Source organism: Trachemys scripta, chromosome 1 (assembly GCF_013100865.1).
Source record: "Trachemys scripta elegans isolate TJP31775 chromosome 1, CAS_Tse_1.0, whole genome shotgun sequence".
Classification (NCBI taxonomy): domain Eukaryota; kingdom Metazoa; phylum Chordata; order Testudines; family Emydidae; genus Trachemys; species Trachemys scripta.
Window position 1 is genome coordinate 13926491 of NC_048298.1, and position 10192 is coordinate 13936682.

A 10192-nucleotide genomic window follows, 5' to 3' on the forward strand; every position below is an offset into this window, starting at 1 on the left:
TCCGAAGAAGTGGGCTGTAGTCCACGAAAGCTTATGCTCTAATAAATTTGTTAGTCTCTAACGTGCCACAAGTACTCCTGTTCTTTTTAATTTAATCCTGCTGTCCTCATCAAATTCTAATGTGGGTAATTACATTCTGCCTTCCTAAATGCCTCCTGCACCTTCAGCTGGAAATTCAGTGATTCTCTGATTGGTGAGTGATAAACCACAGTGGCCTTCTGAGACCTTTCTGATGGTCCACAAAATGGACCAAGCAATTGAGTGATAGGGCTGACATGAGAGGAGAATCCAGGGGAAGACTTTCCCCAGTGAAGAGTTCAGTATTGTGAAATACTGGAGAACTAACTACATATCCTGTTCAGCCCCTGTACACATCAGCTTTGGATTGTAGTGTTGTTTCACAAAAATGTTTGAATACACATATTTCTCCCACATTGCCTTCAAAACCTCAGATTGTGACACAGCAGTCTTTGTTTTGGAGGAGATAGTGACCACTTAGGAAGGAAAAATCAATTTCACACATACAGAATGGGAAAAGACTGTCTAGGTAGGAGTACGGCAGAAAGGGATCTAGGGGTTATAGTGGACCACAAGCTAAATATGAGTCAACAGTGTGATGCTGTTGCAAAAAAAGCAAACATGATTCTGGGATGTATTAACAGGTGTGTTGTGAGCAAGACACGAGAAGTCATTCTTCCGCTGTACTCTGCTCTGGTTAGGCCTCAGCTGGAGTATTGTGTCCAGTTCTGGGCGCCGCATTTTAAAAAAGATGTGGAGAAATTGGAAAGGGTCCAAAGAAGAGCAACAAGAATGATTAAAGGTCTTGAGAACATGACCTATGAAGGAAGGCTGAAAGAATTGGGTTTGTTTAGTTTGGAAAAGAGAAGACTGAGAGGGGACATGATAGCAGTTTACAGGTATCTAAAAGGGTGTCATAAGGAGGAGGGAGAGAACTTGTTCACCTTAGCCTCTAAGGATAGAACCAGAAACAATGGGTTTAAACTGCAGCAAGGGAGGTCTAGGTTGGACATTAGGAAAAAGTTCCTAACTGTCAGGGTGGTTAAACACTGGAACAAATTGCCTAGGGAGGTTGTGGAATCTCCGTCTCTGGAGATATTTAAGAGTAGGTTAGATAAATGTCTATCAGGGATGGTCTAGACAGTATTTGGTCCTGCCATGCGGGCAGGGGACTGGACTCGATGACCTCTCGAGGTCCCTTCCAGTCCTATAATCTATGAATCTATGAATCTTTTTCTTTGACAGCAGCTTGAAACATCACTAGACTGGAAAGTGTTTGAAAGGATATGAAGGATAGTTTTGTTTTGTTTTTTTTATTGCAGGTCAGAACCTTTCTAAAGGCCTGATCCTTAGAGGTGTGGGGGTTTTGGGATGTGGTTTAATAATTTTTCTTCCTCTTCAGGGACTTTGATGGAGTTGGGTATCTCGCCCATTGTGACATCTGGTTTGATCATGCAGCTGTTAGCTGGTGCCAAGATCATTGAAGTTGGTGATACACCAAAAGACAGAGCTCTTTTCAATGGAGCCCAGAAATGTGAGCATTATTCTGATTAAAATTACTAAACATTTCTATTCTTGGCAAACCAATGTGTATAACTAAAATGCTAGATACAAGGCATCCGTAGTATACTAACTCAGCAGCTGTCTATAAATGAGCGTTGCTTTCTTTTTGTTTCAGTGTTCGGGATGATTATAACCATTGGGCAGGCCATTGTGTACGTCATGACTGGGATGTATGGAGATCCTGCTGAAATGGGTGCTGGAATTTGTCTCCTTATCATAATTCAGGTACATAATTAATTCTTCTGTGAATAAGCACTTCTGTGACATTTCAGATATAGTATAGATGGATTGAAAATCCTGACCCTTCTCCTACTTCCCCTAACAATCCATTGGCTTTCTTCTCTTTTCCTAAGTGTTCTTAACATTGTAAACAGCGCATCCTAAATGTATGTAATGCATATATGTGAAAGGCATAAAATTTCCCAGAAGGACAAAGATACATCCAGTGGTTACATATGCTCAAGATGTTCCAGATAAGTGGGTCATGTTTGATCCCATTTGTCAAAGCTGTTAAGTATTAAAACAGGAGTAGACGGCTTTGAAAGCAGTGGACACTGTATTTAGGACATTTCTGATTAAAAGGTGCAAATCTTATCAAAGCAGTCCATGCACAATGTAAGAAACCAACACATCACTTCTGTGTAGAAAACATTATTTATTAAACAACGTGACTCTTATTGTCAATACTGAAAAGTTATGTAAATATAGCAAGAAGACTCCTGCTCTTAAATTCCTGACCTGCTGACTTTAAATCAGTGTTGGGAGGTTACAAGGGAACAGGACATCTACATTTAATATTGAATAATCCCACATTATAATGAAAATATAATCAGTAATATTTTTAATACTTAAATTCTTGACTGATTTATTCTTGTTTCTGCTTACTCGCATTTCTTTCCCCACAGTTGTTTGTTGCTGGTTTGATTGTGCTGCTGTTAGATGAGCTGCTGCAGAAGGGTTACGGCTTGGGGTCTGGTATTTCCCTCTTTATTGCTACCAACATCTGTGAAACCATTGTCTGGAAGGCCTTTAGTCCCACTACCATTAACACTGGCAGAGGTACATTGCACAGATAACTATAACAGCACAAGTTTCACTTGATACGTGCTGGAAATTAACTTTATTGTACTACAGAGTAGCAGTTAACTATAGAATTGTTGGTTTAGTGAAGTGCTGATTAGCTTTTAACAGTCATTGTCCAAAAATGGAGACTAAACACTGCCAGATCCGTAAGAGTAACTTTATCAAGAATAACAATCCAAAAGTTTGCCTCTGCCGCTTTAAATTCTAGTGGTTGCAGTGGAGACATTTTTTCTCATACCCCTAATCCTTCCTTGACCTCAGGAATCTGGATTTCCTAGTCTGAATCCTGTGTCTTATTTTTAGCACACTGTGGTGCACAGACATAGAAAAGGAAGTGGATTTAGTATTTTCAAAGGAGATGTTTGTGGTACAATTACAGTGTATGAATAAGACATTCCTGTATTTAGTGTCTCCCCATTACACTCTGAAGTATGTTTGACATTTTGGAGAATGGGAATCCCACCTTCAGTTCTGTATCATGCCCTCAGTGCCCATGGCTGCACTGTGAGACCAGCCTTGGCCAAAGAGAAATGCTGCTTCTATCTATGCTGAGAGGTTATCAGATAGCTTATGTGTAAACTCCAAATCCTAAACCAAATTTTACCTTGATTGATTGCATCTCCAGTTTCTGGCATTTTTATTTACTGTGCTTGCTTGCTGCTCCTTTCTACCACTCCTTTTCTCTTTTTCCCCCACTTCTCCCCCCTCCATTTAAAAAAAAGGGGGGAATTGTTTTTGTCACATGGTTGAGAACTATAGGTTTTATCACAAAGGCAGTGTCCTGAATGTCCTGGTATTCTGCAGGCTGGAAAGGGAATCTTACATTATGACATACATGTTCTAATAGGACTACAGTACAACATATCTCATAACACGTATACAGCACTTTTTCAAATATAAATTAATACCAGACCTTGTTAATTAGAAATTCACACTAATTTTTTACTTTAAAATTAAAAAAAAAGATGGAGTGGTTTACTCTGTTTTGCTTTATATAGGAACGGAGTTTGAGGGTGCGGTGATTGCATTATTCCATCTTCTGGCTACACGAACTGACAAAGTCCGTGCTTTGCGTGAGGCTTTCTACCGACAGAACTTGCCCAATCTCATGAATCTGATTGCTACAGTATTTGTGTTTGCTGTGGTCATATATTTTCAGGTAAATAGAAAGTGCAATCTACAGCTATAGGGCAATTACTTAATTACAAAAGGAAGAAGGATCCAGACTCTTAATTTATTAGTCTTGTATTGAAAGAAATACAATACACTGATATAATGCTGTCCTCGGGAGCTAAAAAATCTTACCACGTTATAGGTGAAACTGCGTTATATCAGACTTGCTTTGATCCGCCGGAGCGTGCAGCGCCCCTTCCCCCCCCACCCCCCCCCGGGGCGCTGCTTTACCACGTTATATCCGAATTCATGTTATATTGGGTCACGTTATATCGGGGTAGAGGTGTAATTACAAAAGTTAAAATGGAACAACTAAAGTATTTGTCTTATAACTTCAGGGAGTAACAAAGTAAGAATTTTTTTTCTAATATTGTCATTTCACTAACAGACATTTGACATTACAGCTATTTAATTTTATATCCAAAATGACCTGTGGCTGATACTCAGATACATTTTGGTTCTGTGTTTGTACAGTGCCTAGTGCAGTGGGGTCCTGGTCTATAATTGGGGTTCCTAGGCACTATGACAATAACAATGATAAATGCTACTACTAATTACATTAGTTACTTGTGAGATCTTTAGCATTGCCATTAAATGCCACACACACTAATGTTTTCAGTTGAAGTATTTTCATGTTCTGGAAACTAAAAATAATTTTGCTGCAAATCTTAGTGGTTTTACAGTGTACAGAATACACTTAATACAGCACAGTTTGTTTTCATGGTCAGCTCTTGAAAGAATATATTCAGTCCAGGGCCAGTTCTGGCAAAAAAGCCTCCCGCCGCCCCGCCGGGGAGCGCGGCCGCCACCCCGCTCTCCCCGGCCAGCCGGAGCACCGGGAGGAGGGCGGTGAGCCCGGCCGCGGGCCCACTCTCCCCGGCCGGCGGGAGCGGCGGGAGAAGGGCGGCGAGCCCAGCCGGGGGCCTGCTCTACCCGGCCAGCCGGCTGCAGCGCCGGAGGAGGGCGGCGAGCCCGCTGCAGCTCCGCTCTCCCTGGGTGAGCGCCGCCCCCCTCCAGCTGCCGCCCCAAGCACATGCTTGGTAGGCTGGTGCCTGCAGCCAGCCCTGATTCAGTCTCAGCCAGAGAGCCATACTTCTCTGTGACATGACTGGTGCAGTTTGTTCCAGAATCTCGGAACTGATGCATAGCTTTTGTCCTGTAAGTTTTCTCTAAATGTCCAGCTATGCAATATGCCTTTTTATGTATATTTAAAAATTGGACACTTATGATTGGGTTTCTGTGAGAGATCGGTTTTAAAAGAATGCCCCCATGTGGAATAAGTGTGATCCAAGATGTAAGGACTGAAATCTCTGGTTCCTAAACAATAGCGTGCCTGTTCAGTCTAGGAGATTAGCTATAACCAGAAAACAGCAGAATGCTCTGCTTGCAACTATCTTTGGAGGTTGGTTAGGCTTCTGCATTAAAAGCTGGTAAGTTTTTTGTTTTGTTTTGTTTTCCCAAATCCTATACAAAATGAGTGCATTTTAAAAGGGTGCTGTTGGGTTTAGATTGGGAAAGGGTTGTGTACAAGAGGTTTTATGGAACCCAGCAATAAGACATTCTAAATATCCTTAAGGTTTTATTTAAATCAGTCTTAAACATTATATTTGCAGTAGCACCTAGAGACATTACTAGTTTCGGAGCTCCATTGTACTAGCTCCTGATCAAACAATCTCTGTCTGACCCAAAGAATTTATAATCCAATTCCCCTCATTACAAGTAGCACAACAATTATAGCACTGTGTGAACAAGTGAAATTCAGAACATGAAACTCATCCATTTTTTTTTAACATTCCAAGTCAAGCAAAATGGCATAAATGATAACTAATTTAAGGTGTTAAGAACGTTTTTTGTCTCTTAGTAAGTGATTTTTAACCTGTAGTCTGTTTAGGTGAATGAAAATTCTAGGAGAAATGGCATACTAAATAGAACAGTCATATGACTTAAATGCATAAACATGACAGTGTAAATATTTGGCTCAATCCAAGGAAGATTCCAGACCACTGTTCTGTTCATTATTATGGGAAAACAAACAAACAAGCTAGTCCAAAGGCTGTTTATTTCAGTCCTTGCATTCTAGGTTATTTAGTGAATACTCTATCTTATTAACAGTGCTGTTGTGACATGCCTTTGGGTTTAGAAATAAATTTAACACTTCCTTAATTCTCTCTTAGGGATTTCGTGTTGATTTACCTATCAAGTCTGCTCGATACCGTGGACAGTACAGTAGTTATCCCATCAAGCTCTTCTATACCTCCAACATTCCCATCATTCTTCAGTCTGCCTTAGTTTCAAACCTCTATGTCATTTCCCAGATGTTGTCTGTTCGATTTAGTGGCAACTTCTTAGTAAACTTACTAGGACAGTGGGCAGTAAGTATCTATCACTTCTAAAATAACTTTGATAACAAGTATTTAACAAGTGGGAAGTTTAAATACTAATTTTCTTTAAAGTTCATGTATCTACAGTCTTAACTAAAGGAATCTGAAACCTCCATAAAAGGGGTAAGGTGGAGAGTCCCAGAGATAATGAGTTGCCTTTTCTTCCTCCCATGTAGGATGTCAGTGGTGGTGGCCCTGCTCGCTCTTACCCAGTTGGTGGTCTCTGCTATTACCTATCTCCCCCAGAATCCATGGGTGCTATATTTGAGGATCCTGTCCACGTAATTGTTTACATCATTTTTATGTTGGGATCCTGTGCATTCTTCTCCAAGACATGGATTGAGGTGTCTGGTTCATCAGCAAAAGATGTAAGTGTTCTGATAACTGCTCTAAAATACTGTGTTTTAAAATCCTGCCTCTAATCTAGATAACTAGCTTCTAACAGATGACAGCTATTGTTCTGTGTGACTATCAGCTGGTTATAAAACACTGCAGAAGTCTGATAGAAATGTGTGTCTGCAGGTTGCTAAGCAACTGAAAGAACAGCAAATGGTGATGAGAGGCCACAGGGATACATCGATGGTTCATGAGCTTAATAGGTAAGGAAATGCTGGCTCTCTGCAGCAGTTCGCTACAGTAGAATGTAATTAACACCTTTAATACATTGGGTCAACCAAAGGTGGGGTCCCCTGCAAAGCCACTCAGATTTGTGCCCAGTGCAAGATGCAGATGCAACTTACTTTTTCACTCTCCTCACGTGTTCCATACTATGCTGTCATGTTAGTTGGGGAAGGATAGGGCCCAGGCAGACAGGAGGGACAAGGTGTTTATGGAAGAGTTGGGAAAAAATAGATGAAGGGAGGCTTCCTGTTTAAACAGGAGAATGGGGAATTTGGGATGAGTCCCATGCGTGGCTTTATTAAAAGGGAGACAACCTGATTTCGCAGCTGTTCAAATTATCACTACAGAGCTCTGACATCATGAAGCAGCTCTTCCTCCTCAGTATGTGGCATTGGAGCCCAAGCAATAAACATTATACCTTGTCCCTGATGTGGGGGTGAGGGGCTCCCTCCATCATGCAGATTTGGCAGCATTGTCTGAATGGGCTCATGGATTGAAGTAACCAACTTGCATTACAGTTAGTTGGGTTGTGGAATGTTTTCTAGAAAGGTATTGGTGTTGAAAGCTACATTCATTCAGAGTAACTGGAAAGATCATTAGTTTCTTCCATGCTTTAACAGTGGTTTGTGTAGTTATTAAATACTCAAATGTGTGGAAGCATATTTGAAAACTACATTGGATAAAGGCTGGATAATGCTCAGTGGTGCTGCTATTATTGTAAAGACCATTAATGTGCTGGAAATAGAAGTGGAAGGCATTTTGTTAATCACATTATACAGTGTTCATGTATGTTTTGTAAACCTTTTAGTTATACCCCAGCCTTGTTTTTTCTGATTGGGTCTGTGGCAGCACAATCTGTGGGTGTTTCTGCTGGCAGGTACTTGATTGGAGGGAATTGGCAGCTAATTACTGTGCCCTCTTGCTGATGACTCTCATTGTAATCTTGCCTCTTCCTCCTCTTTCAGAGTGAGATCTGGTGCAAAAGAAACAATGTTCTTGTTCCCTAATAGTTAAAAAGTGACTCTCTTTGCTGGATGAGTGAGTTTTTGCTCTATCGAAGCTCACACATTAAAATGACTCAAATTAACTGTTTCCTTAAAATTTAGAGAAAAACTTTACCCTCAGGTGTGGACTTTACATTTGTATCTAAGGGCAGAATTTGCCCCAAAATCAATAGCATGCTTAACTACTGAAAAGCAGCAGTCTTTGGTCTCTTTAGCCTCCCAGCAGTTACTTAGCACGTACGTAGCATTCTATGTGTTCAGACTACTTTAAGAACATAAGAACAGCCATACTGGGTCAGACCAGAGGTCCATCAAGCCCAGTATCCCGTCCTCTGACAGTGGCCAATGGCAGGTGCCCCAAAGGGAATGAACAGACAGATTATCATCAAGTGATCCGTGCCCTGTCACCCAATCCCAGCTTCTGGCAAAGAGGCTAGGGATGCCATTGATGGACCTATCTTCCATGAATCTATCTAGCTCCCTTTTGAACCCAGTTATAGTGCTGGCCTTCATAACACCCTCTGGTAAGGCGTTTCAGAGGTTGACAGTGCGTTGCATGAAAAAATACTTTCTTGTTTGTTTTAAACCTGCTACCTATTAATTTCATTTGGTGGCCTCTTGTTCTTGTATTATGAGGAGTAAATATCTCTATACCACTCATGATTTTATAAACCTCTATCATATCCCCACTTAGTCGCCTCTCTTCAAAACTGAACAGTCTCAGTCTTATTAATCTGTCCTCATACGGAAGCCGTTCTATACCCTTAATCATTTTTGTTGCCCTTTTCTGAACCTTTTCCAATTCCAATATATATGTATGTATATATATATATTTTTTTTACAAATGCTAGTCCTCACCACAGTGCTGTAAAGTAGACAAATATTTTTTGTTTAACTTTGTATAGTTGGAGAAACTGACACAGATAGGTGACAACTTACCCACAGCACAGTAGCCACTGGCAGAGTCGGACTGGAACTCTGAAGTTCCTAATGCCTGAATCCACTCATTCCTGTCGCTCCCTCAGTTGGTCGCACACAGTGATACAGCACAAGCTAAACAAGACCTTTGGATTGAAAAGTTTAATTGTGAAAACTTTCTGTTTCAGGTACATCCCTACAGCAGCTGCATTTGGTGGCTTGTGCATTGGTGCCCTCTCAGTATTAGCAGACTTTCTTGGAGCCATTGGATCAGGCACTGGCATCCTGCTTGCGGTCACCATTATTTATCAGTATTTTGAAATATTTGTAAAAGAACAGGCTGAAGTTGGAGGAGTGGGTGCTTTATTTTTCTAAATGTCCAAATATTTCACGATTTGCTTGAAAGGGAAAGTATCTTGACAACATGCCTCAGTCAGTCCAATAATGCTGTCTTCTTTTTCTTTGTTTTCAAGTGCTAAGTCCCATTATCATAATGGGCATTGAGCAATGCCTGTGTGCAGCATCAGTACCAGCTGCCTTAAGAATAAAGTTTACATTATCTTGTTTAAGTAGATCTAGTGTTGCCTGTAATGCTGGAAATCAATGCATCTACTTTGCTGTTCAGACACTACAGTGAGATGGTAAAATGTAAGAGATTGATTATTAGTAAACATTTTGCACACAGCGTTAAGATCTTAAATTGATTTTCCCATTTTTAGTCAGAAACAAATACCAGAGTGCAGATTGCCACATGCCAATATTCTTGAGCTTATTAAATAAGTTCTTGACCGAATTTGTATGTAATCTATATTTTGCATAAATTACTTTTTATACTTTTTTAACGTGCATTTCCCCATCATTGTGCTTCAGCATTACCTATTCATTTGTGTTGTCTCCACTTGGGCACCCAACTCCTAGCCATGAGGGTGGACGAACATTTTACCTGAGATTGCTACTCATCTCACCTGTGAATTGGTTCTGCTGTATGTGCAAGGCCCAGAGAGCACTTCCATTCTCAGCCCTGGGCTTCCCGCATGTAGGTGCAGTCATGCCACCAGGTTGGCCTATACCTTTTGTATTTAACAAGTACTTGTGAAAACTGTGCCACTGAAACTTCATGTCCACTTTGCTTTTGTGATTCTGAAGGACAGAGGCCTGCTTCCTAAAGCAGTGTTTGGAATCGGGAGATGGGGGAAATGAGCAATTCCTGTTGAAAAATTATTTATGTTGTCGTAGTTTACAACGGCAATGTAACAAGTATAAACATTAGACAATAAACTTATTTAATTAAATTCTGTTCTTGTCTTATAAGAGTTTTTTCTTTTGTAAAAAAAAACCTGTTTGCTTAAATGATTTCATCATGGCGAAATTACTTAAAATGAGATTTAAAATACCTTAATTATCCTTGATGGTATTTCAAAGTAAGATCTG

At 40.4% G+C, this 10192-nt stretch overlaps 1 protein-coding gene across 3 annotated transcripts in view; it reads left to right on the forward strand.

Moving 5' to 3' along the window:
- Positions 1–10058, forward strand: part of SEC61A2 (SEC61 translocon subunit alpha 2) — a 24801-nt gene extending 14743 nt beyond the window's left edge. For 2 of the 3 annotated variants that reach the window (XM_034764875.1, XM_034764894.1), the window contains 8 exons: positions 1421–1552; positions 1697–1806; positions 2487–2640; positions 3663–3823; positions 6012–6209; positions 6395–6586; positions 6741–6817; positions 8950–10058. In XM_034764875.1, the coding sequence (XP_034620766.1) occupies positions 1421–1552; positions 1697–1806; positions 2487–2640; positions 3663–3823; positions 6012–6209; positions 6395–6586; positions 6741–6817; positions 8950–9136 (1211 nt within the window). In that variant the 3' untranslated portion in view covers positions 9137–10058. The remainder of the gene's footprint in view (positions 1–1420; positions 1553–1696; positions 1807–2486; positions 2641–3662; positions 3824–6011; positions 6210–6394; positions 6587–6740; positions 6818–8949) is intronic. The other variant, XM_034764884.1, reaches the window with a different exon arrangement.
- Positions 10059–10192: the final 134 nt, after the last annotated feature.